This window comes from Somniosus microcephalus, unplaced genomic scaffold (assembly GCF_052327205.1).
Source record: "Somniosus microcephalus isolate GS21.2 unplaced genomic scaffold, FLI_Smic_1.0 unresolved_chr4, whole genome shotgun sequence".
NCBI classification, from domain to species: domain Eukaryota; kingdom Metazoa; phylum Chordata; class Chondrichthyes; order Squaliformes; family Somniosidae; genus Somniosus; species Somniosus microcephalus.
In genome coordinates this window covers 36,093,036-36,120,833 of record NW_028225182.1, presented here as the reverse complement: position 1 = coordinate 36,120,833, position 27,798 = coordinate 36,093,036, and the positions used below count along the sequence as shown (strand labels likewise).

At 48.9% G+C, this 27,798-nt stretch overlaps 1 protein-coding gene across 1 annotated transcript; it reads right to left on the bottom strand.

The window, feature by feature from the left end:
* Nucleotides 1–265: 265 nt before the first annotated feature.
* Nucleotides 266–26,375, bottom strand: LOC147090532 (zona pellucida sperm-binding protein 3-like). The gene is made up of 10 exons (XM_085977053.1): nt 25,934–26,375; nt 25,272–25,387; nt 25,081–25,184; nt 24,813–24,990; nt 8,390–8,404; nt 1,017–1,122; nt 849–940; nt 650–802; nt 449–582; nt 266–372 (listed from the first exon to the last, which is right to left on the bottom strand). Exons 1-10 carry the CDS (start codon nt 26,366–26,368, stop codon nt 266–268), a joined length of 1,440 nt encoding a protein of 479 aa, XP_085833179.1. The 5' UTR covers nt 26,369–26,375.
* Between the last annotated feature and the right edge of the window lie 1,423 nt (nt 26,376–27,798).

Below are 27,798 nucleotides of genomic sequence, written 5' to 3'. Positions count from 1 at the left end.
TGCCATCCCATTAAGGCCACAATCTTATTCCAGGTGCAAATGCCTACTTTCAACTACCCAAAACTGAGCGGTGTGTGGTGAAATTGTCAGTTAAATATAGGCCTCCAAAACTGGTCTAGTGTCATTTAGACAACTTAGGTCAAACCACCATGACAGTGTATTTAAAAACCAGTTCAACACCAAAGACTGTAACTCAACCAAGTCACATTTCAATTTTATTGAAGCATTTTTTGACAAATAAAGCAGCTCAATTGAGGGAGAGGATTCAGTTGTGTTTCCTGGACAGTAGGAAGGCCACCAGAGAGGCGGAGATCAGGACCTCAGCTGCCAACGTCACAGCCACGACCAGAAGTAGCTCAGAACACACATCACCTGCCGAGAACGAGAAGCCAATATGGAGTCAGGAGTCACAGGACTGGAATTGGGTTTTCATACAATCAACACTCACCTCGATAAGAACTCGGAACATCCTCACGAGTCCCAACAGCTTCACTATCCACCGAATGAACCAGGTCCAGATCTACATCCAGAACGATCAGAGGTCCAAGTGAGGCCTCTCTCTCCCACACAGGCTCAGACTCTGCAACAATTAGTTCCATCCAGTTACAAAACATCCTTCTTCACCCTCAACACCCAACACAACATTCCAAGCTCAGATGGGACCTCCCTCCTGCACCTGGAGTGTGGTCTTCCTCCAGATCGCAATCTCTGGGCCCTGCAGTTGCCCCCATCACAACAGGCACAAACCTCATTGGATCCTTCCACCAGGGACAGGCCCAACTCGTTCACCAGGGACCATCTAAACAAGGAAGCAAGCCATCAGTCAGAATGCATCCATACGCCAAAAAGAAAGAGGTCCACCATGGAAGGAACAGGCTTTGTTGACCGAATCCGGCCTTTGATCTGCTGCAGCTACTCTCAGGTGGCAACTGATGAAGATCTGCAGGAGACACATCCAGGAGTTACTCAGCGTCAACGCTCACCGTCTTACCTTCCAACATCTGGCCAACTCTTACCAGGTCCCTGGCATCCTCAAAGAAGCGGAACGCATCCAGGTTGAACCAGAGCTTGTCCCGGTGATCTCGCGGCGACACAGAAGACGAAAGGGAGTTTTCGCCTCGGCTGTGTCAACAGGCAACTGGAAAGAGGGTGGGAAAGAGCTGCCCGATTGCCTGCCTCTCTTCCGCGGCCACGTTCGTGCCCAGGTGGCCCTGGATATGGAGTACGCGGTATCCACTGGCACGCTTGAGGCCTTCCGCGACCGGTGGGCGCCGCGGAGAATGGAGTGCATCATCACCCCCGGCAACCAAATTTTAATTTGATTTGTTAAGGTTCCTTTCAAATTTATGTTAATTTACAGACCTTATCGTTTGCGACCCTTTAAAAAGGGAGCACGTGGTTGACTTTTAATAGGCCGTTGCCTATGATAAAGAAAGAGGCAGAGATTGGGTTGACCTTCTCCAAAACCACCAATAGGAAGACACTGGGTGATGTCATCAACCAAAAACCAAACCAAAGTGCCCCCATTGGGTGGAGAGCTTTGGGAACCATCGGCCCAAAGTCGCCTGTAAAAGAAAGAAAGACTTGCATTTATATCGCGCCTTTCACAGCCTCAGGACATCCCAAACGCTTTACAGCCAATGAGGTACTTTTTGGAGCGCAGTCACTGTTGTAATGTAGGAAACACGGCAGCCAATTTGCACACAGCATGCTCCCACAAACAGCAATGTGATAATGACCAGATAATCTGTTTTTAGTGATGTTGATTGAGGGATAAATATTGGCTAGGACACCAGGGGATAACTCCCTGCTCTTCTACGAAATAGTGGCCATGGGATCTTTTACATCCACCTGAGGGGGCAGACGGGCCCTCGGTTTAACGTCTCATCCGAAAGATGACACCTCCGACAGTGCGGCGCTCCCTCAGCAGTGGCACTAGAGTGTCAGCCTGCATTAATGTGCTCTCGTCACTGGAGTGGGACTCGAACCCACAACCTTCTGGGAATACCGCACCTATCATGAACTCAGGACGTGCCAGGCTCCCAGAGATGAATCTTTTAATTCCTGGAGACTCTGGGACAATCCTGGAGGGCTGCTAACCCGAGCACAGACCCACAAAATAATACAGCAACTGGGCTTTGATGGCAGCTGTTTAGGGGGTGAGGCGAGGTGTGCTGGCTGTGTATAAAATGTTAACTGGTTTACTCAAACAAGCACTTCTGTGATTATACATATTTATTGGAAGACTTCAGTGTGAATGCACATCAACTTTTTGTATGTTGTGTATGAGGCTTTGTGTAGACACTCACTAAACCCAGGTGAGACTGACTGCCACATCTCTATTCGCCTGTAGTCTCGACTATTCCAATGCTGACCTTCCACGCACTACCCGCCATTTACTTGAGGCCGTCCAAAACTCAGCTGCCCGTATCCTAACTCACACCAAGTCCCATTCACCCATCGCTGACCTACATTGATTCCCGGTTAAGCAACGCCTTGATTTTTAAAATTCTCATCGTTGTTTTGAAATCCCTCCAACCTCCTCCAGCCCCACAACCCTCCGCAAGCTCTGCGCTCCTTCAATTTTGGCCTCTTGAGCATCCCCAACTGGGGAATTTATAATGGGGAACAAAGAAATAGCAGACCAATTAAATACATATTTTGGTTCTGTCTTCACAAAGGGGGACACAAATAACCTCCCAGAAATGTCGGGGAACATAGTGTCCGATGAAAGGGAGGAACTGAAAGAAATCAGTATTTGTAGGGAAATGGTGTTAGGGAAATTGATGGGATTGAAGGCCGATAAATCCCCAGGGCCTGATAATCTACATCCTAACGTAATTAAGGAAGTGGCCCTAGAAATAGTAGATGCATTGCTGATCATCTTCCAACATTCGATGGACTCTGGAACAGTACCCATGGATTGAAGGGTAGCTAATGTTACCCCACTATTCAAAAAAGGTGGTAGAGAGAAAACGGGGAATTACAGGTCTCGGTGAGCCTGACATCGGTAGTGGGGAAAGTGCTAGAGTCCATTATAAAAGATGTAATAGCAGAGCACTTGGAAAACAGAGACAGGATCGGACAAAGTCAACATGGATTTACAAAAGGTAAATCGTGCTCGACTAATCTACTGGAATTTTTTGAGGATGTCACTAGTAAAATAGATAAGGGAGAACCAGTGTGTTGTGTATGTAACCTGTTCCACCTTAAGAGAGCTTAAGCCTGTTCCACCTTAAGAGATGTACTACTTTCTCAGGCTGCTGTAGACGTAATACCGGCGGTGAACGCATCGGTATATAAGCACTGTGCAGTAATCTTGTATTCAGTATAGTCCCTACCTCCAACCAGTAAAGACCTGTTTGAGTTATACGTTTAAGTCTTTGTGTTAATTGTTCAATACAATACACATACTTAACACTGGCGATGAGTCAGGTTCTTACCCTGCGGCAGTTATTCCACGGCGGTTGAAGAGAGGTTTCAAACCTCACCTCTCACCACCCCAATGGAAGCAACAGGCATTAGGACCCTGAAGCCTCCATCAGCTTGTGAACCGGAGTAGAAGATAGGGCTGGGGAAGACAGGTACAGGGCGATAGCGATAGGCAGATAAGGGCCGGGCCGCTTTGAAGTGAGGGGCGCAGCCGGGCCATCGATCGCAACCACCGATAAGGGCCGCACTCGTGCTGAAAGGGCAGCGGCTGCAGAAATTGAAGGCGCGAGAGCCGCGGTGCACAGCGCGGGCCATTGATCGCGATCGGGAGATAAGGGCTTTGGAGTGCGAGGCGCAGCCGGGCCATCGATCGCAAGCACTGATAAGGGCCGGGCCGCTTTCAAGTGCGAGGCGCAGCCGGGCCATCGATTGCATCCGCTGATAAGGGCCGCACTCGGGCGATCGCGGCGAAGATAAGGGCCGCACTCGGGGGCTGAAGGGAGACGGCGTCGGGGGACGGATGAAGACCGCCAAGCGCGGGAAAACCGCCATTTTGTGGGCGGAGGACGACGGCAAGAGCGGGAAGCCGCCATCTTTGATAACAAGTAAAGAAAATAAAATCTGAGAAATTGCAAATCTACAATGCCTAAACACGGGAATATTAGCACCTTTGATAGTGACCTCGAAGATTGGGCCATATATGTTGAAAGAGTAAAAAATTATTGTAAGGCCAATAAAATTCGTGACCAAGATAAAGCTCTAACATTATTAAATTTAATGGGTGCGAAGACATACGGGCAATTGAAACACCTGTTATCACCAGATGAACCGGCGGGTAAGACGTTCGATGAGATTGTTACTGTCCTGAAAGATCATCTAAACCCCACGCCGCTGATGCTAGCGGAACGATTTAAATTTTATGACAGAAGGCAGCTACAGCATGAAAGCAATGCTGAATATTTGCTGGAATTGCGTAAATTAGCGAAATAGTGCCAGTTTGGAATGGGACTGACAGATGCACTACGAGACAAATTTGTGTGTGGTTTATTTAAACAGGATACACAAAAGCGACTGCTCGAGGAGAATGAGCTGACGCTTGAGAAGGCGGTCACTATGGCAGCAGCACACGAAGCCGCAGCGAGAGGCACGGCAGTAATGCAGCTACGGTCACCGGAGCTCAGTGCACACAAATTGGGTGTGAGTTCTGTTAAATGTTATCGTTGTGGAAAGACAACGCATGATCAGAACCAGTGTTGGTTTAAAAACCAAGAATGCAGAACATGTGGTAAGCTTGGACACATAGCTAGAGTATGCAGGTCAGGGAAGAAGACCAGCAACAAGAAGTCACCGCAAGGGAAATACGCAAAGGTACACAAGGTGGCCGAACAGGAGTCCGATTCAGACGCTAGCAGTAATGAACTGGCTGGCTTAAGCAGTATTGAACTGGCTAGCTTAAGGGTACTCAACGTTGGTAAGGGTGCAGACCTCCAGACAATTTGGGTTACTCTTCAGATAGAAGGAGTCCAAGTAAAAATGGAATTGGACACTGGATCGGCATTGTCGGTCATGAATAAGAAAGATTACAGAAGGTTATTCCAACATATTCCCCTACAGGATACGGAGATTATATTGACAACCTACACGGGGCAGAGAGTGTACCCCATCGGGACAATAAAGGTTGCAGTGGCCAACAAGGGCGAAGGAAGTCAAATAATGGACTTATATGTGCTACCGGAGGGAGGTCCACCACTACTAGGCCGGGAGTGGTTTAGAAACATAAATATGGACTGGCATTCACTAAAAGCCATAAAGAGTGAGAACTCGGTGCAGATAATCAGCCCAGACTCTAGAACTGATGATGGTAAGACCAACCCATGTGCAAAAGACAAAGTTTCAGCACAGAATTCCACTGAGCAACAACAACATAGTTTAACAGAGAATTCTGAGTCTGTCAAGTCTACTGATATGCACATTTTTGAGGGACACTGGGCTCGAACTCAACTCCATTTCAAACTACAACAGCAATTAGAACAAATGATTCGCCGTTTTGAGCAAGAGATGAATGAAATAAAAAAGTTCTTTGTTACAGAGTGGGAGAATCTGGAAAGGCAACAGAAGCAACTGATGGAGAAAATGGAGCAGGAGCACACCAACCATCTGCGCGAGGAGGCCGAATGAATCAAAGCTGATTCAGGTTCTGAAGGTGCGTGCCATAATCTGGTGTCAGAAGAGTTAACGGTCAGCCAACTCCTTCATATGCTGAGGGACAAGACTCTGAAATGGGAAAAACTTGAACACGAGCTGCGATCTTCAAAGGAAAAGGGTTCGGAGCTCTCAAAAGTCATTGAGATGGCTGATGTGACGACACAGACTGAAACGACTGCAACAGAGCAGCCATTGGATGCCAAAAGTACGCTGACTCACGTCAATGTAGAACAACAGACCGCTGAAACAGCCGCTCGGGTAGAGGGATTGCATAGTCCGATCAATCAATCTCCAAAGGAAGTTGAAGTATTAAAATCACAAATGAGGTCACTAGTAAACGATTTGCTGAAAGCCCAGAAAAAGCTGGATGCAGAGGTACACATGAAGAAGTCTCTTCAGGAAAGATGTCTGGATTTGGAACAAGAGCTGGCTAACGTCCAGCTGGGTATGGAGGAAATAGACGACCCTCTCACTGGTCTAGCTCAGGACGACACCGAATATTACCATGACCTGGTGGACGACACCGAATATTACGATGCCCTGTCCTGCCCAGCTTGTAACTTCGACTCCCAAAGTGCAGAAATCATGGAGGAGCACCAAAAGTCTACGGAACATCGGGAGAAGCTGGCTCTACGACGGAAACAGGAGGAAGAGAAGGAGGAACTGCGCATGCAGCTGGCAGCTGTGGCAGCTGACAATGGAGCCCAGAGAGTCTCCAAGAAGCAGAAAAGGAAAAGTAAAAACAGAAGATGACCCATCTGAACCATTATCACCTCTACCAGATCACACACGTGGTCCCTCCGAACGGAGCCAAATCAGTTCGGAAGTTCAAGCTGTTAAATCCATGAAAGGACTATTGAATGAGTAACGTGAACCGACTACACCACAGAGATTGAATCTGTGAACTGTTTTCCGCAGAGACTGAATCTGTGATATGTTACGTTAAACATGAAGTTATATATGTATATATGTTATTACGTTATGTTAAATGGGGGGATGACTATAAAGCTAAGAAGGGAGGAGTGTTGTGTATGTAACCTGTTCCACCTTAAGAGAGCTTAAGCCTGTTCCACCTTAAGAGATGTACTACTTTCTCAGGCTGCTGTAGACGTAATACCGGGGGTGAACACATCGGTATATAAGCACTGTGCAGTAATCTTGTATTCAGTATAGTCCCTACCTCCAACCAGTAAAGACTTGTTTGAGTTATACGTTTAAGTCTTTGTGTTAATTGTTCAATACAATACACATACTTAACACAGTGGATGTGGTGTATTTGGACTTTCAGAAGGCTTTCGATTAAGGTCCCACATAAGAGATTTGTATGCAAAGTTAGGGCACATGGGATTGGGGGCAAGGTACTGACTTGGATAGAGAACTGGTTGGCAGATAGAAAGCAAAGAGTTGGAATAAACGGGTCTTTTTCTGAGTGGAAGGCAGTGACTAGTGGGGTACCGCAGGGATCGGTCCTTGGACCCCAGCTATTCACAATATATATATTAATGATCTAGACAAGGGAATTGATGCAATATCTCTAAATTTGCAGACGACACAAAGCTGGGTGGGCGTGTGTGCTGTGAGGAGGATGCCGAGAAACTACAGGATGATTTACAGGTTGGGTGATTGGGCAGAAGCAATATAACGTGGATAAATGTGAGGTTATCCACTTGGTGGCAAAACCAGGAAGGCAGATTATCTGAATGGCAATAGATTGGGAGAAGGGGAAGTGCAACGAGACCTGGGTGACCTTGTGCACCAGTCGCTGAAGGAGGAATTTCTTCACCCACAGCGTGGTGAACCTGTGGAGTTCTCTACCACAGAAGGCAGCAGAGGCCAATTCATTAGATATATTCAAGAAGGAGTTGGATACATTTCTTAAGGCTAAAGGGATCAAGGGGTTATGGGGAGATAGCAGGGATCGGGTACTGAATTTGGATGATCAGCCATGATCGCATTGAATGGCAGAGCAGGCTCAAGCGGCCTACTCCTATCTTCTATGTTTCTATGTAATCGCTCCACCATTGGCAGCCTTGCCTTCAGCTGCCTGGGCCCCAAACTCTGGAATTCCCTCCCTAAACCTCTCCAGCACTCCCTCCTCCTTAAAACCTACCTCTTGCACAAGCTTTTGGTCATCTGCCCTAATATCTCCGTATGTGGCTTGGTGTCAAATTTTATTCAATAGGGCTTCTGTGAAGCACCTTGGGACATTTCAGTACGTTGAAGGGGCTACATAAATGTAAGTGGTTAAGTATTGACAACAGTTCTACTGCAGATTTCAGCCAGCATTCACTGACCAGGGTCAGCCACAAGAGATACAAAACTGTGCTCGTTAAGTTGATATGGATTCTATCCCCACCTGCTGTTGGAGATCCAGTACGGCAACTGAATCCCTATTGGGGACCTAGTATGTTGGTTAGGGATAATTATATTTTATTGTAGGTCCCAAACTCACGTCAGATGTTTAGAAAGAACAATCTTATTTATACAGCGCCATACCCAGATTCAGGATGTCACACCAACACCTTAAACATTCACTCCCTCCAGCACTGGCGCACTGCAGCATCTCGCCAAGGCTTCTTCGGCAGCACCTCCCAAACCCGCGACCTCTACCACCTAGAAGGACAAGGGCAGCAGGCATATGGGAACACCACCACCTCCAAGTCACACACCATCCCGACTTGCAAGTATATCGTCGATCCTTCATCGTCACTGGGTCAAAATCCTGGAACTCTCCAACAGCACACTGACCAACTGGACTAGAAGGCAGCTCACCACCACATTCTCAAGGCTAACTAGGGATGGGCAATAAATGCAGGCCTTGCCAGTGACACCCACACTCCATGAACAAATTAAAAAATGCATTTCATAACCAATGAATTACTTTTGAAATGTAGTCACTATTGTCAGAAACATGGCAGCCCATCAAGAGCCTACAAACAGCAATGTGATAATGGCCAGATCATCTTATGATGTTGGCTGATGGATAACAATTGGTCAGAGGGAAGAACTCCCCTGCTCTTCTTCCAAAAGTGCCATAGGATCTTTTACATCCACCCGAGGGGCCAGAAGTGGCCTCGGTTTAACTTCTCATCCGAAAGATGGCACCTCCGACAGTGCAGCACTGGGAGTGTCAGCCTGGCTTTTGTACTCAAGGTTTCTATAGTGGGATTTGAACCTACGACCTTCCGACTCAGGCTAGAGTGCTGCCCACTGAGCCACGGCCAACACCGAAAGCCATTGAAGGGGCCTTCAGAGATGCAGTTCCTCAGGTGACTAATCCTGCAGGTTAACAAGCCATCGACAGCACAGAAACAGGCTATTCAGTCCAACTAGTCCATGCTCCACACGAGCCTCCTCCCACCCAAACAGCATATCCTTCCTCCCTCATGCTTAGAGCTCCCCCTTAAATGCAGCTACACCATTCGCCTCAACCACTCCGTGATAGCGAGATCCACATTCTCACCACTCTCTGGGTAAAGAAGTTTCTCCTGAATTCACCATTGGAGTCATTAGTTAGTTACTACCTTGTAGTTACAGGCCCCTAGTTCTGGTCTTGCCCCCAAGTGGAAACATCTCGATATCTAACCCATCGAACCCAGTCATAATTTTAAACACCCTCAGCCTTCTCTTTCCTAAAGAAGGCATCCCAAACAGGTCAATCTTTCCTAATAAGAATAATCTCAGTTCTGGAATCATCCTAGTAAATGTTTTTTGCACCCTCGCTAGTGCCGCTATCATTTTTAGAATATGGATATCTACCCCATGTAGACTTATTATCCCAGTCAGTTATAGAGGACTAAAGAACCTCCACTTCTAGTAATAAACTAATCCCAGCATTAAAATTTCCAGAACGTTGCAATTTCATGGGGCTCAATAATCAGTCCCACTAACCTCACTCCACAAGAGCCCCACAAACCTCCTTAACAAGGGACAAACAGCAGGCCAAGATAACTCGCTCCAGGCAAACACTTCCAAGTTGCTGTTAATAAACTAGTGAAATGGGGCACATACCCCAGTAGCCTGATATCTGGTGAAAAGATTAAATACACTCAGTAGGCATGCCACTGGGTCAAGAATCATTAATGGAAGTAAATAAATATGGAAAACTTCCTGTATTCAGAATGCAAATCCCCAGCCTTGATCAATGACCAAATGCAAGCAATAACCATTACAGATTTGCTAATTTCACCACTTTATTAATCACAAGTTGTTGCGCAGGGTTTGCTTGTGTAAGATTCGAAATTTTCAGCAATAATCACGCAAGAAAACAGGATAAAATAAGACAGTTTATTGACCAAAGTAAGCTTGCACAGAAAAACCTTTGATAAAAGGGCATACAAAATGGCCGCCGGGCCTCGTGATCAGTTTTCTGGACCGTTTGATTTCTGTTACTGCAAGCCAGACAGGCTTGTGGATTGAAGACAGTAAGCCCGCGAAAGCCAGTATCGGGAAACCGAAACTCAGGGAAACAGCATACATATTCAATGGATTCTAAGTACAGGATGGGGCCCATCAAGATATGGGCGGACAATGCAAAAACACTCATACCCATTTATTGTACAAAGGAGAAACCGTTTAACAGCCATCAAGGAAAATCTCCGGACCGATCAATATGCGAACCGAGTCGCGATGACAATGTAAAAGACATTAAAAGACATTATCGGCCAGGAAGGCCAGTTAAGTTATCACCGGCTCCCGTTACAAGACAAAGCGCCCCTGCGGAGATTTCTGCCCGCCAAAATTAATACAAAGACAGGACTATGATTTGGCGGGAGATAAGACTGTCCCAAAAGAGTATAACTATGGATTGAAAGTCCATCAAAAGTTACGGAGTGAATCGGAGAACGATTGGAGTCATCGACGGAACGAGCGGACGAATGAAGGACGGACGGTGACGGTTACACCGATCCAGGATCGGCGCCTCTTCTACCTCGGTAGCTTCGGAATCGATGAAGACGCTTCGTCTTTTTAAAGACGCTTCGGACGGACAATTTCGGTGAAAAGACAACGTGGTCGGTGTTCAGCCAGACAAGGCTCGGCCACGACGAGAAGACGACGAGGGTGGCCCGGGTACTGGGGTCGGGAGATCATCGATGACCCAGGCCGAAGGAGAAGACACCCTCAGGAAAACCGACGATCCAGGCCAGAGAGAAAGGACATTCCGGGCCTGACACTTCCGTATCTCAACATCCCATTGGGTTGTTGTTCTGCTCCATGAACAAAAATCGACAACAGACTTAGGTATCTTCAACCTTGACGAGCGCTCATCGAGGCTGTGTCTACCCCGCCGCCTCGAGAGAGAGAGAGAGAGAGAATATCGACTGCGCCAGAAGTTTCCAAATCCACGTGACGACGGAAAGCGGTGCCAAAAGGCTGCGATCCCCCTTTTTCGCGATTTTGAGAGTGGTGAGCATGATCCCAAGTTCCTCAGGTCAAAACTTAGTTTAGGTATAGGGGAGGGAGTTAAGGGTAATCGTAATGTGTTTTCCCTTTTTCGATGTGCCGTGTGTTCCCCATTTCCATAGAGTCAAGTTCATAAATTTGTGCATGATTGTAGTTACTTTAATCTGTGCCTATGACATGTATTTTGTAATGCTTCAAACTGTTTAAAATAAAAGCATCCATTTCGTGCTATTCAACCTGGTCTATTGAGTCCTTTCTCTGCACTACAGTTCTCTGCATCTAAGTCCAAGGTCTAGAACCATAGGGGGAGTGGGTCAAACCACTCAAGGGTAATTATTGCACAACGCCTGGCAGGAGACCAGAACGAGCAAGAGAAACCCCCTACAGAAATGGCGACCGCGGCAGGACCTTGGCAGCAGGAAAGTAGTGTGTTAGATCAAGGTCTGAATAAACGAAATGTGATGGATGAAAGAATAGCAGATTATGTTTTTGGAAAAGTCAACCTCACAAAACAATGGATATCGGACCTATTAAGGGATAGGCGCCCGCTAGACGCAGCCATCAAGTGGACAAAGGGTAAAGAGCATAAGAAATCTGTAGAAAAGGCGGTCTGGCTGATGTGCTACAAGAAGCAAGTCCAGCTTTTGGACCAAGTCGTTGCAGCACAAACAGCCCAGATCAAAGGGTTGCTTACAGACGTAGAGGAAAAGGTTGCGGGAGGTCAGAAACTGATTGAATCGCTTAACGCGCTGAATCAGGAACGCCACTCCACAACTCGCTGCCACGAAACCCGGGTAGAGTATTTAAAATGTCAGGTCATTGAGGCCAAGGCCAGTGAAGGTAGAATGAGAGACAGGTGTTTCCGTCTAGCTAAGCAAATAGAGACCCAAGAGGAAAAACTTCTGGGAGCCAGGGCAGCATATAAGATGGCCATGGAGGATAGATCTGAGAGCACCGACCACAGCACTTGCCGTCGGGAGCAAGAGGACCTGAGAATGGCCCTAGCCAAGGCAAACGGGTTGGTGTGTCTCATAAATCCACCAGCGAGCCAGCTATTGCTAGCCAAGGAATCCAAAAGACCGATTCCACAAGAGATAGTTCGGGAACCAACCCCCGAACCCTCTGCGCCTCCTGCTTATGATGAGTCTTGGACTCCGGGGAAGGAGACGGAGACGGTAGATGAAGAGATTCTTGAGGTAGAGCAACACCAGATAGTAGAGTCGGGACCGGCGCCGGTGTGTCCAACTAGACACCGGAGGCTCGGTCCGAATGAAGACAATGGCGATGATGGACCCCTTGTGAATCAGATCATAATGCCCCACAGCGCACAACAGCTGAGGGCAATGATAAGTCACATCCCAAAACTCTCCGAGTCAGGAGATCCCTCCGTGCATTTCAGGGACGTGGAGCAGACCGCAGCAGTCAATGACTGCGACGGGGTTGAACAGTCTAAAATGCTGCTGTTCTCCCTGGACAGCTCGCTCCTCCAGTGTCTCCCTGACGAGAGCAAGAGAGGGCACAGGGACTATGAGTTGTTACGGGACGAGATCCTGGAGATTATAGGAGAGGGTGACGGAACTCCGTTCCTCTGTTTAGAAAAGACAGTGCAGCTAGAGGGAGAACCCCCACGGGTTTTCGCCGGAAGGTTGTGGCCCGTGTATCGGCGCAGCTGCCCGGGAGGACCGGAACGGAACGCGCTAAATGATGAACAAAGGGCTCATTGGCTTCGGTGCCTGGTAGCAGGTTGCTTGCCAATAGTGAGGGAGCAGGCCAAAGCATGGTTTGACCCCACTAACGCCCGCTCCACGGAGGAACTAGTACTTGATCAGCTCACGATCAGTTACAGGAACAACAAGGGTAGGAAAACGCCTGTTGTAAAAGGAAAGGTGCATGAGGTGAGGCCCGCAGCTTCTGCTAAAAAGGAATGGCATCAGGAGGGAAATCGCCCTCCCCAAGCCAACAGCAGTTGTTACGGGTGTGGGAAGGAGGGTCATTGGCGCAAGGACTGTAGAAATCCATGGAAGGATAAGAGAGAGAGAGCGTTCGCCGCAGCCCAAGCCCGAGCCCAAGCCCAAGTCCTAGCCCACGGCCAGATCGTTGTCCCAACACCAGTCCAAGCCCAAGCCCAGACCGCTGCCCCAGCACCAGTCCAGAACCCAACCGTAGCCACTGCCCCAACAACAGGGGGTGGTGCGGTTGTGGATCCCGCTACGATCGAGTCAGTCTTGGAGACTATGCGGTCTCTGATGACCTGGCAGGGGAAGGTAGCGGTCGCCAACAGCCCTATCGCTCCCGAGACCCCAACCGAAACACCTAAATGACTGACGCCTGCGCAGCCCGTCTACCTGTGTCCGCTCCGCTATGACGCCTGGAGAAGACCTGTGGTGGAGATGGAGGTGGAAAGACAAAAGGGTAGTTACCTGTTGGATACGGGAGCTTCGTGTACCGTGATCCACACAGATAAACCTTTTGCCTCACCTCTGTCCGCCCAGGCTCCATACTTAGTAGTGGGTTTCACAGGCAGAGAACAGGCTGGCGCGTACTCCATCCCGCTCTCCATTCATCTGGGAGCACTCCACACCACATGGACGTGTATCCTATTGAAGTGGAGTGAGGGGGGTGGAAAAGGCATCCTCGGGGCTGATTTCTTGGTGGAACACGGGATCCTCGTGGACCTGAGAAATCACTGTCTCTGGGGAGCCGAGAGCGGTTTAGGTAAGGTAGTCGTAATCCCAGGGAAGGAAGAAAAGGGGGCCCTGTGCACCATGAAGCTGTCAGGAGGTTACGATCTCGAGCTCATGGTAGCGAACGTCCCAACGGACTTGCAGGCGTGTGTGTCGGAAAATCTGACCGCGTTTGCCACCCACAAGCACGACTGTGGGAGAGTCACTGGGTTTGAAGTCAGCGTAGACGGGGACCCCATGATCCGACCCCAAAAGCAGTATAACTTCCCCAAGGAGGCAGAACCCGACATGGAGACCGCAATATCTTCATTGGTGCAGCAGGGCGTATTGAGAACAATAGCCACTCACGTGAACTCCCCATTATGGCCGGTAAAGAAGCCGGACAATTCGTGGAGAGCCACGGTGGACTACAGAGTCCTCAATAGTAACATCCCAGCCTGCGCGCCCACGGTAGCAGCAGTTGCAGACCTAATAGGGAGTATTCCAGCATCGGCGACCACGTTCACGGTGCTGGACATCTCGAACGGTTTCTGGTCCATTCCGCTGCGGCGGGAGGATCAGTACAAGTTTGCCTTTACTTTCAAAGGGCAACAGTACACTTGGAACTGCTTGCCACAGGGTTTTCACAACAGCCCCAGCATTTTCCATCAATGCATGGCGGGGAGTTTAAAAGAGTTTAGCCAGCCCAACCAGATAGTACAGTATGTGGACGACCTACTCCTGTTCACGGACACAAGGGAGGAGCACGGCCCACTATTAGCCGAACTGTTGGAACTGTTAGAAAGGAAGGGTTTCAAAGTAAACCCGAAGAAAGCCCAGATCGGCCAGCAGGAAGTCAAATTCCTGGGTCTGGCCCTCCGCGCTGGGGAAAGAGCCATAGATAAGGCCAGAAGGGAATCAATACAAGATCTGCCGATTCCCAACACAGTAACGGGTGTAAGGTCCTTTTTGGGTTTGACCGGGTGCTGCAGAGATTTCATCGAGGACTATGCTGCCACAGCAGCCCCGCTACTTCGACTCTTACACAAGGGAGTCGAGTGGTCTTGGGATGAGGGGTGCCAGGCAGCATTCGAGAAGTTGAAAAGAGATCTGCAGACCGCGCCAGCCCTAGGGGCCATAGATGGGGGAGAGGAGTTCTGAGGTAGCCGCCAGTGGGGACAGCCTGAGCGCCGTGTTGCTCCAGGAGCGGCACGGCAAGCTGAGACCGGTAGTTTATTCCTCCAGGGTGCTCACGGATGTAGAGAGGAGTTTCTCCAATTGCGAACGGCATCTCCTGGCCACGCATTGGGCTGTGAACAGATCAGTGATCTTCACAGGAACCTCTCCCATCACGCTCCTCACCCATCACACCCCCACAAAGATGCTTCTGGATGGAAGGATTAAGGATGGGACCGTAAGCAGCACTCAGATTGCGCGCTGGACCCTCCTCCTTTCCCAGATGGATCTCAAAGTTAAAGGCCTCTGCGCGCCAAGGCTCGCAGCCAACATGGCATATCCCGGGACAGCCCATCGGTGTTCCGTAGAAGGGGTATGGGAGGTCAACATAGGTTTACGGGCCGGGATACACCCCACAGGCCGCGAAATCTACGTAGACGGTTCTAGCACAGTATCTGCTGGCGAACGACTCACAGGGTGTGGAGTTTATGACCCTGCGGCAAACATTGCCCTGGCAATTAAGCTCCCCAGCACTATGAGCGCACAGCAGGCTGAACTGTCCGCGGTGGCGTACGTGGTTACCCACCCCGAGATTTTCCCAACCCCATACACGATTTGCTCAGACAGCATGTTCACATGCAATTCGTGTACAGAGTACCTCGCCATCTGGTCCCGACGCGGATATACCTCCGCGGACGGGCGGCCTTTAACAGTTAAGCCCTTGCTAGAAAAGATCCTGGCAGCTGTGGGAGAGGAAGGGGAGGTGTTCATCCATAAGGTGAAGGCTCATTCCACCACAGAACCCCGCAGTCAGGGCAACCAGCAGGCGGATGCGCTAGCCAGGGAGGGTGCCCGCAATGGCATTCTCTGGGACCCCTATGAACCCGGACCCGTGGCGGCGATCCAAGGCAGGGAGGGAATTCCAGGGAACACAGGGGTGACACCGCCCCCAGACCTAAAGACCATCCAAACCCTGGATCCCGCCCTAAAAACAGTCCTAAAAGCCATCACAGAAGGCAAGCAGGTAGAGGGTCCGTACAGTACGGCAGCCCTCTCAGTCAAAGAAGGCATGCTGTTCCGAGAGGAGCAGTGGGTTGTGCCGCAGCAGCACCGGAGGGAATTCCTGCAACTGGCCCATGAGGGTCCAGGGGCGGGACACCCCGGGCCTGAGGTTACCTGGCAGCGGGTAGAGCAGGCGGGATGGTGGCCGGGACTTCGGGACGATGTCCGCGATTTCTGCACAAGCTGTCTTGTGTGCGCTGCAAACAACCCAGACCCCCACAAAAGGAAGATGCCCATGGGGCACATCAGGAGGGTAGAGGGAGCATGGCAGTCGATTCAGGTCGACTACATAGGGCCCCTGCCCGCCGCCCAGGGAGGATATAAGTACTGCCTTGTCCTGGTAGATGTGTTCACCAAATGGGTAGAAGCCTTCCCGTGCAGAACAGCTACGGCACTGGGCACTGCTAAGATCTTGATTCGGGAAGTGTTCTCACGGTGGGGACTCCCCCGTTTTGTAGAGTCCGACCAAGGGAGTCAGTTCACCGGTCAAGTAATGCAGAACGCCCTCATGCTCTTGGGCATTGAGGGGAAGTGGCACGTAGCATACAATCCCCAGTCATCCGGGATTGTTGAACGCATGAATCGGACCCTCAAGGAAAAGCTGAGGAAAGAGACAATGGGCTCGCCCCAGAAATGGGCGGAGGTCCTGCCTTTAGTCCTCATGGGGATCCGAGCCAGCCAGTCCAAAAGTACGGGGTATTCCCCGCACGAATTAATGACTGGAAGGATCATGCGAACACCCACCCATGTACTAGCCCCGGTGCTCACTGAGGGCCAGCTCCGAGAGGTGAAACGAGACAAATTCGTCCAAACCCTTTTGGAGCGCCTGAAACAGATTTATGGGCAGGCGGCTGGGAACATGGGAAGACAGCATCGGGGAAACCGACTGTTACTGGAACCTCGTAAGCAACAAGAGTGGGTAGTCGGAGACCAGGTCATGGTCCAAAACTACGCCAGGGTAGGGAGTTTTGAACCATTGTACATGGGACCTTACAGCATTGTAGACAAGGCCAGCCCCATGGTTTATGCAGTGAAGGTGCCCCGACGTACCAAATGGTTTCACATTAACCAGTGTAAACTGTTTAAACCGGGTGCACAAGGGCCAACAAAAGGGACCAGGTCTGAGAACAAAGATCCTCAGCCTGTAACAGAGTCACAGACCACACAGGCTGGAACAGTAGCCTGCTTGAAGGGAGGGGCCACCCCATCGGAGTGGGAGGTCTCCCCTCTGGATTGGGATTCGGACGAGGAAGAGCCCGAACAGCTCGACCTCCCCTTAGACCCAATCACGGAGGGGGAAGAGTCAGAGGACGACGATCCCGCCCTCGACTCAAGCTTGGGGGAGGTAGGGAATGGGGGCGGAGACTCACTACCTGTAGGGACAGGTGAGGTGGAGTCGGAAGCCACAAATCCCGACCCCAGGGGGCGGAGCCTGAGGGAGGGGAGCTGGAGCCGGCAGCTGTGGAGGAACCACAGGCTGTGACGGTGACAGTCCCGACCCCCGGTCCATCAGCCCCGGGAGCCCCACACAAAGCAGCCCCTCGTAGGTCGGCTCGAGCGCCCCAGCCCAGAAAGTTTTGGCCAGATTCTCCCCATTTTTCCCAACCTCAGTTTAGAGCAGCCCCAGGAAGGCATGGTTCCCGTTCAACAGCGACAGGCTGCGGGGGATCAAAGCTGAAGGCCAGTGCAGCCCCACCGCAGGGTGTGGCGCGCGACAGCCCTCACAGGGATTCAGTTGGCCGCCCCACGGAGGGCGGCGCTGTACATAAGTTAAGTTAGGTAATTATGGTGATAGTTTAAGGAATATAAAGTATACGGTGTTAAGATATGTTAAGAGTACGATTTTGTAGTCTGCCCGGTACGTGTGCTTGTTTAGGAGCGGGGTCCAGGAACCCGCGCGTCCATTTAATTAGGCCAGCACCTATTGGGAGCCCGGCTACATCATTTTATTGGTTACAGAAACCTGGGATATGATGAAAAAGATTCTCATCATGTTCGTGGCGATCGGGTGCGGGTGGGCCTACCGAGGCCGCACCAAGGACGTCATCATCTTCGGGTGTTCCGGGGACACGGCCCCCATCGCAACGGATGGGACAGGGGAGCGAGAGGCTGAGGAAACCGCCACCTACTTCCACCAGGGGAGATGGCCAGGTTGGCTGGGAACGAATTCTACGGAATACTCCAGCAATTTCGGTTTTGCCTACCAAGAGACTTCGTTAACGAGCCCTCGGGTGAGGATCCTTGCACCCAGAGTCAGCGTTACCGTGGGAAAGAGGATCTGTCTGGTGTGTAATGGGAACGTACCACTAAGGCGATGGTGGTGGCTGCGAAAGCTGGGAAAAGACATGAGGAACTCTACAGTCGAGTGGGAGCGACTGGGTAATAATACCCATCGGACTATTACGGGGACTCACGGACAATTACGTGTGTGTTGGGACAAATGGTGGGAACCAGATGAAGGAATATATGTCTGTATGTGGGGTTCAAGACACGTTTGCCCCAAGGGCGTATCCATCTTCTTCCAGAGGCAGTGGCAGGATGAAGGAAAGGGGATGAGATGGGATGTGAGCACTCGAGCGTGCGGAGCCCCATACTCCCCTATTCCGGTAAACGCCACTGAACTCATCACCCGCCCACGCAAGCCCCTGCCCACGCTTCCGGAGCACTAGCCCAGAAAGAAGGGTGCCCAACCACCACCAAGGGACCCGGGAACGGTTTAGTATTGGTACCCACCGGTCAGGTGCTGTACCAAGGGGTACACTACGCGGTGGCCTCAGTGATTTTAAACCTCACTGAGGTACGATTGCCGGAGTGGTGTCCCAAAGAAACGGAACAATTATATCAGGTCCTGTTAACCCGAATGTTTAGACAGTTTTACGAGTTTGATTTTGCCGACATCGACAAAGACAAATTATACACCACACCACCAGAAGTTTTGGATCGAGTCGGGAGGCAAAGAAGGGGTACAGTAAATGACATATTCACTGCTTTTAATACCGGGACATCTGTCGTCAACGCTCTAGATAACGTGGAGCTGCAGACACAGATCAACGGTTTAAAAGCCCAGTTAAGGAACATACTGACAGATGAAAATAAGGTAGTGGGTTCTGAGTTACATGAGGATCAGGCCATGACACTACACTTTAAGGAAATAATAGCTGAGCTGGAGAGACACGCGAGAACAGTAAATGCGCTCATTAAGGAGGATCGGAATGCGTCCGATCAAGCTGCGCAAAACGAGGCCTGTGTGCTATACGGGGCGTGGTTACTGGGCGAGGGTCACAGTAATCTTGAGGATTTAAAACAGGGTTTGGTCCCGTCCTGGATCAGCAACAAGCACTTGCAAGCGCTCCACCCTTTTGAGAATGCATTAAGCCCGTGCCAGCTCAGACTAGCTGCAGAAGTGTACCCAGTCCCAGTGGACTGCGGACGTTCGAATCATACTATCATGGGAATAGTGGTAAGAATGCCGGTGTTGGGTCCCGCAGCAAAGCCCGCCCCGGTATACAGGGTGGAGAACATTGGAGTCATTCAGGGGGGTGAACACATTCGTTACGCAGTGGTCCCGCCTTACGTCATCAGATGGGAGCGTACGATGACAGGCACCGACCTCTCGAGATGTCGGAGCCGGGGAGCACACATCATCTTGTGTCCCCAGCACTTGAATGCCTTTTTGAAACCACAGTGCAGGTTCAGAACCGCTAGCGCGAAGCCGATAAATTGCACCATGGAGGCAATGGCAGAGGACCATGTGCCCCCGCAGGTAGCATATATCGGGGGTGGGACATACTGCGTCACCACTGCAGCGCCTCACTACCGCTACGGACAACACGAGTGGTGTTCGATCAGTGATAGCAGTTTCTGTTTCAAACCAAGGGCCGAGGTTCAAGTGGCACAACAACGAATTGTCCCCATTCCTGCACCCTCCACCGTTCACCTCACTGTCAAAGAGAATTTCACAGACTTGCAACGATTCGTCGCGCATTTTGGTTATGTCATTCCCCCTCTTCCCGAACACCTCACCAAGATTTTAAAAGCTGTTATAGTTTCACAGAAACATTTTTACACACTGGAGCAGAAGACTTTAGAGATAGGAAAAGACATATTAGACATAACCATCCCACCATGGTGGGACTTGTTCACTAACATAGAGGTCCCAGCCTGGATTAGAATAGCGTCCCACATCCTAGTAGTGTGTCAGGTTTTAATTGTGATATTTTTGCTTTTCATGCATTGCAAAAGAGGCAAACGCCTCCAGAGGCACGAGAACACAGGAGAATGGAGAGAACGCGATGTGCGAATGGGGGAAGAAGACACCCCACTCTAAGCTGCTAGTATTGAAGGTTAAGCGTCCCTCCATTTTTAGATTTTGGTCATTTGCGTGTTTTGTTTTTGGTTTTAAGGATATGAATATTGTTATGTTAATAGTCATTCTTAAGTTTTTTGATTAATAAAAGGTGTATGCAGGTGGTGCAAGGAGGTATCAACCCCTGCACATCTGACAGATGAATGTGTTATAGTTTAAGATATGCTGCCTATGATTGTCCAAGTGGGCAAAAGGTAATTTTCGTTTTTTTCGGAAATGGAAACTGCATGTGTCGTGAGGGTCATAGATAGTTAAGTGCCAGGAATGTTTGGACGTGGGGAATCGGGGAAAATTTGCTCACCAAGGATTATTGATACCTCTAGCAAGCTATCAGTATCACAGGGGGGCCTGTAAGATTCGAAATTTTCAGCAATAATCACGCAAGAAAACAGGATAAAATAAGACAGTTTATTGACCAAAGTAAGCTTGCACAGAAAAACCTTTGATTAAAGGGCATACAAAATGGCCGCCGGGCCTCGTGATCAGTTTTCTGGACCGTTTGATTTCTGTTACTGCAAGCCAGACAGGCTTGTGGATTGAAGACAGTAAGCCCGCGAAAGCCAGTATCTGGGAACCGAAACTCAGGGAAACAGCATACATATTCAATGGATTCTAAGTACAGGATGGGGCCCATCAAGATATGGGCGGACAATGCAAAAACACTCATACCCATTTATTGTACAAAGGAGAAACCGTTTAACAGCCATCAAGGAAAATCTCCGGACCGGTCAATATGCGAACCGAGTCGCGATGACAATGTAAAAAACATTAAAAGACATTATCGGCCAGGAAGGCCAGTTAAGTTATCACCGGCTCCCGTTACAAGACAAAGCGCCCCTGCAGAGATTTCTGCCCGCCAAAATTAATACAAAGACAGGACTATGATTTGGCGGGAGATAAGACTGTCCCAAAAGAGTATAACTATGGATTGAAAGTCCATCAAAAGTTACGGAGTGAATCGGGGAACGATCGGAGTCATCGACGGAACGAACGGACGAACGAAGGACGGACGGTGACGGTTACACCGATCCAAGATCGGCGCCTCTTCTACCTCGGTAGCTTCGGAATCGATGAAGACGCTTCGTCTTTTTAAAGACGCTTCGGACGGACAATTTCGGTGAAAAGACAACGTGGTCGGTGTTCAGCCAGACAAGGCTCGGTGACGACGGGAAGATGACAAGGGTGGCCCGGGTACTGGGGTCGGGAGATCATCGACGACCCAGGCCGAAGGAGAAGAAACCCTCTGGAAAGCCACCGAGCCAGGCGGGAGCGAGAAAGGTCCTCGGCATACCATCCGGCCAGAGACCTTCAGAATTCTCCCATTTGCATGCAGTTCTTCAACAGCTTGTAGCTGATCTTCAACCTTGACGAGCGCTCATCGAGGCTGTGTCTACCCCGCCGCCTCGAGCGCGCGAGAGAGAGAGAGAGAGAGAGAGAGAGAGAGAGAGAGAGAGAGAGAGAGAGAGAGAGAGAATATCGACTGCGCCAGAAGTTTCCAAATCCATGTGACGACGGAAAGCGGTGCCAAAAGGCTGCGAACCCCCTTTTTCGCGATTTTGAGTGGTGAGCATGATCCCAAGTTCCTCAGGTCGAAACTTAGTTTAGGTATAGGGGAGGGAGTTAAGGTAAATCGTAATGTGTTTTCCCTTTTACGATGTGCCGTGTGCTCCCCATTTCCATAGAGTCAAGTTCATAAATTTGTGCATGATTGTAGTTACTTTAATCTGTGCCTATGACATGTATTTTGTAATGCTTCAAACTGTTTAAAAATAAAAGCATCCATTTCGTGCTATTCAACCTGGTCTATTGAGTCCTTTCTCTGCACTACAGTTCTCTGCATCTAAGTCCAAGGTCTAGAACCGTAGGGGGAGTGGGTCGAACCACTCAAGGGTAATTATTGCACAAAGCCTGGCAGGAGACCAGACCGAGCAAGAGAAACCCCCTACAATTGGTCAGAGGGAAAAACTCCCCTGCTCTTCTTCCAAAACTGTCATAGGATCTTTTACATCCACCCGAGGGGCCAGAAGTGGCCTCGGTTTAACTTCTCATCCGAAAGATGGCACCTCCGACAGTGCAGCACTGGGGGCGTCAGCCTGGCTTTTGTACTCAAGGTTTCTATAGTGGGATTTGAACCTACGACCTTCCGACTCAGGCTAGAGTGCTGCCCACTGAGCCACGGCCAACACCGAAAGCCATTTAAGGGGCCTTCAGAGATGCAATTCCTCAGGTGATGTTAACCTGCAGGTTAACAAGCCATCGACAACACAAACAGGCTATTCATCCCAACTAGTCTATGCTCCACACGAGCCTCCTCCCACCCTTCATCTCACCCAAACATATCCTTCTATTCCTCCCTCATGCTTCGAGCTCCCCCTTAAATGCAGCTACACCATTCGCCTCAACCACTCCGCGCTAGCGAGATCCACATTCTCACCACTCTCTGGGTAAAGAAGTTTCTCCTGAATTCACCATTGGAGTCATTAGTTAGTTACTACCTTGTAGTTACAGGCCCCTAGTTCTGGTCTTGCCCCCAAGTGGAAACATCTCGATATCTAACCCATCGAACCCAGTCGTAATTTTAAACACCCTCAGCCTTCTCTTTCCAAAAGAAGGCAACCCAAACAGGTCAATCTTTCCTAATAATAATCTCAGTTCTGGCATCATCCTAGTAAATGTTTTGCACCCTCACTAGTGCGGCTATCATTTTTATAATATGGACATCTACCCCATTTAGACTCATTATCCCAGTCAGTTATAGAGGACTAAACAACCTCCACTTCTAGTAATAAACTAATCCCAGCATTAAAATTTCCAGGAACATGGCAATTTCATGGGGCTCAATAATCAGTCCCACTAACCTCACTCCACAAGAGCCCCACAAACCTCCTTAACAAGGGACAAACAGCAGGCCAAGATAACTCGCTCCAGGCAAACACTTCCAAGTTGCTGTTAATAAACTAGTGAAATGGGGCAGATACCCCAGTAGCCTGATATCTGGTGAAAAGCTTAAATACACTCAGCAGGCATGCCACTGGGTCAAGAATCATTAATGGAAGTAAATAAATATGGAAAACTTCCCATATTCAGAATGCAAATCCCCAGCCTTGATCAATGACCAAATGTAAGCAATAACCATTACAGATTTGCTAATTTCACCACTTTATTAATCACAAGTTGTTGCGCAGGATTTGCTTGCGTTTCCTGTACAGGAACAAGGCGATCAAAGAAGCAGAGATCAGAGAGACAGCAGTCACAGTCAGGGCCACCATCAGGACCACCTCAGACTCCGCACCTAAACAGCAATGAGAAACCAACAGTGAGTGAAGGAAATACTGAGGGGGAAATGGAAACTAGCAGTCGGCCAACTCACCACCTGGAGACCTCTCCTGCATCCGCTGCTCAACCTCATTAAGGGACTCGGTTGCCAGGTCGGTCACATCAGTGTCCAGAATGACCAGGGGTCCAAGGGAGGCCTCACCCTCCCACTTCAATTCAGCATCACTCGCTGCAATATCAAACATTCCAGTTAGAGAGGGTAAAGGGCAACCTCCAACATCTAGAGAATCAATGTCCTACCAGCTTCAGGTACAAGATCCCTCCTTCCTCTGGAATCAAATCCAAACTCCCTTGTGGCACTGCAGTTGCCCAAGTGACAACAGGCACAAATGTCATTGTTGGATACTTCCAATGGGGCCCAGCTAAACAAGAGAATCAGTTTCACAATCAGGTTGGGCATCACTTCCCCACACAACACATCCCTGAGGGAGAGAGGGGGCACTTACACATTCTGCATCTTCTGGAAAGTACAAGCTTTGCTCATGGAATCTCTCCGATCCACTGCAGCAACCTTCAGGTGACAGGAGATGAAAATCTGAGGGACACAGTCAACACAAGTCATTATATAGTGACTCCCTCCCAACTTGGGAACTCAATGAACAGGTGGATTCAGGGGACAAGTAGCAGAATGGATAGCAAGCTGGCTAGAAACAGAGAAAAGTGGTTAATGTTAGTGATTCATAGGATCACAGGATATACAGCAGAGGGATTTCAGGGGAAACTTCTTTACCAGAGAGTGGTGAGAATGTGGAACTCACTACCACAGGGAGTGGTTGAGGCAAATAGTGTAGATGCATTTAAGGGGAAGCTAGATAAACACATGAGGGAGAAAGGAATAGAAGGATATGTTGGAGAGTTAGATGAAGAGGGGTGGGAGGACACTCGTGTGGAGCACAAGCCAGTTATGCAGATTGGCTGTAAATACTTTGCAATGGTCGGCTTCCTCTTACCAAGGAACGGTCATCTCCAAAGAAGCGGAACGCATCCAGGTCAAAGTGGAGCTTGTCCAGCTCACGCCCGTCTCTTGGCAACACGAAGGTTGAGAAGGAGTCCTCAGCTTTGCTGTCCAGGAGGCAACTGAAGAAATAATTTTTTAAAAAAGGGACATTGAGTGAATCAAGAGAAGCCATTGAGACAGGACTAGCTGGAGAAAGCAGAGTGCTCCTTACCCATTGTAGTCAATGATGCTGTATCTCGGGGTGGAGTCCGTGTCTGGGCTTAACGTAGCGACACAGCGATCAATGTAGAGCTTCAGGGGCATGTGGTTGGTCATTGAAACAGAGGCCTCAATGTGAATGAGGTCACCCAGGTAGTAGACAGTCGAGGTGCGCTCTGTGAGCCAGTCATCTGAAGTACAAGAGGGACAAGGGTTGGAGACTGGGTACAACTGCCAGTGGGTGACTACAGGAAGTCATTCCCCATCCACCCATCACATACCGTTCATTAGGTGCAGAGAGAATGACAGAAGCCCCTCTCCAGACTTGGTGGAGCTGAACGGGATCCAGGTGGGCTTGATCGGGTCACTGCTCACATTGCCCTTCCTGGAAAGACAATGGAGCCATTTTAGGACAAGGTCAGAGAACTACACCAGCTGTAGACGTTATTCACGACAGTGTAAAGAATCTTACCTAAAATAGTGGCACTCAATGGGAACGACAGCTCCATTAGTTCTCACAATGACAGATCCATGGGCCTTGGGGGTGTGGTTCAGGTGGGTGGCATAGACCAGGAAATCTCCAGACATCTGAAAGACATCAGGTTCAGAAATGGACAACATTCTACTCAGGTGGTTGGAAGTTGTGCAGCCTCAGCAGCTAAAGCAAGGAGGGGGATTGCAAGCACAAGACAATTAAACAGAATAAAGATTCAATAAAGGAGCCAGAGGTTGATAATTTGGAGCAATGAAAAGAACAAGATTAAATCCTCATTTAATCGAGGCTCCCCTGTATTCTACACGGAGTGGGAGATAAAAAGCTGAATATTGTAGATAACTGAACCATTAAACTGAATTCCCAGTGACCAGAAAATCCACAAGACAGGATGTAAGGAAGGAAAAGTTTGGAAGAACCAAGTCAAGGATCAAGGCCAATAGTGCTGACATGACATTGTTGGAGAGACTAAGGAAAACCAGTTAAAGCAAAAGGACAATGCATAATTCAACACAAGTCTGAGGATTTAAAAGCAAGAGACAGGAATCTCAACATCAATGACATTTCACCAAGAGTAGGAATGAAGAATTGGGTCTAATCCATACTCCAAGCTTAGAGCAAGAGTTGAGGAATCACATTACCCTCACTCTGCTGCCACACTCATGGAGCCCATAATCAAAGAGGACGGTGTGGTTCTGAGAGTAGATCCCAGTTGGCCGACAACCTGCCGTCCCCAGGGTCAGGTCAGCAGCTTTAATCAGGTGCCTGGTTCCAAATAAATCCATCTGTACCCTGACCAGCAGGTTGTGCTCTCCACACTGCACCCTCACAGTCTGCAGTGGAGACACACTGCGCCCCTCAGACACACTGAAACCGGAGCCAAAGGGAGACCCAGGAGAAGGGACTCTCTGAGGCCCAGGGGTGGCTTTTACTCTTCTCCATGGAAACCTCTGGCCCCCAAACTGTTGCCAAATATCAGAGGAACAAACAGCTCCAACTAACACCAGCACTGGGAGCAAACCCCTCACTACAAAATCCCCCATGATACTAAACAACTCAACTATCCCTGCACCCATCAACAAGCACCTTTTATGCACACAACCTGAGTCAATTAACCCCAAGCTCCACAATTTCTACCCAATGACAGAACTCATGTATTTATTGCCAGGAGGGCCTATTTTAATTCAACCAATCGGAGTGACTCTCTTTTGATTGGGTGGTTAAACAAATCAACTGTCACTTCCGTGACCGGTGGGCGCCGCGGGGACTGGAGTGCATAATTGGGCTGGAAAACCAAATTTTAATTTGATTTCTTAGGGTTCGGTTGAAGTTTTAACGGTTTATTTACAGTTTTATTTGTCAAAATTATTTGGTTCTTTAAAAAGAGGAACAAATCATCTGTAACCAAATTCTGATTTGATTTGTTAACATTTATTTAAAGTTCTATTAGTTACAGCTTATTTGTTTATTTTTTTGATTGGTGCTACCAAAAGAGGAACAAATTAATTTAAAATTTGGTTGCTCTTTTTGATTAAAGCAATTGACTGTAACTTAAGAAAACATTCGACCAATAGGGGTGCTCTTTTGATTAAACTAATCAACTGTAAAGTAATAAAACTTTAAATAAAACTTGAAAAAAAAGAAAAAAAAGAATAATAAAAAAAGGAAAAAAAAGACAGAACTGATGGATTTATTGCCAGGATGGCCGATTAAAATTTGGTCAATCACCCCCACCTGAAAGAGTCACACAAGGGCACATTTTGATGGGCACCATTAATACAGTAGTCATCCACTTTGGATCTAAAAAGGATAGATCAGCGTACTTTCCCAATGGTGAAAAGCTCGGAATTTACAATGTTAAGGTGTGATTTGATTGACGTTTTCAAGATATTAAGGGGAACCGATAGGGTACACAGAGACAAACTATTTCCGCTGGTTGGGAGTTCAGGACAAGGGGACATGGCCTAAAAATTAGAGCCAGATCTTTCAGAAGTGAAATTAGGAAACACTTCTACACACAAAGGGTGGGAGAGGTTTGGAACTCTCTTCCGTTAACGGCAGTTGTTGCTGGGTCAATTGTTAATTTTAAATCTGAGATTGATAGATTTTTGATAACCAAAGGTATTAAGGGATATGGGCCAAAGGCGGGTATAAGGAGTTAGGTCCCAGATCAGCCATGATCTCATTGAATGGAGCGACAGGCTCGAGGAGCTGAATGGCCTCCTCCTGTTCCGATGTTCCTATGTCTAATGTGGATTTTTAAAAATTGAGCCATAAAATGACATGGGTTGTCCCGGTGTCATCAACAGAGGAACGAATTTACACCTGGCCTCCCTCTTTATGGTGGCACAACTGACAAAGGAACTCAAACACAGAATGTTCTTTCGACAAAACAACAGGAAACTCATAAAAGTAAACCATAATATTATGACTCGTGTCAATAAGACTCTCCATTCCCTGCGGTGCCCACTGGTCACGGGCGGTCTCGAGTGTACCAGTGGGCATT

What these genes read in the sequence shown, in the direction of transcription:
- LOC147090532 (XM_085977053.1), bottom strand. Translation starts at nt 26,368, where the DNA reads ATGGGTGCAGGGATAGTTGAGTTGTTTAGTATCATGGGGGATTTTGTA. An exon ending in CTCTCTGCACCTAATGAACG is followed by an intron (nt 24,991 to 25,080) that starts GTATGTGATGGG and finishes CTTGTACTTCAG; the next exon opens with ATGACTGGCTCACAGAGCGC. An exon ending in AGGGAGGTCCCATCTGAGCT is followed by an intron (nt 583 to 649) that starts TGGAATGTTGTG and finishes ACTAATTGTTGC; the next exon opens with AGAGTCTGAGCCTGTGTGGG.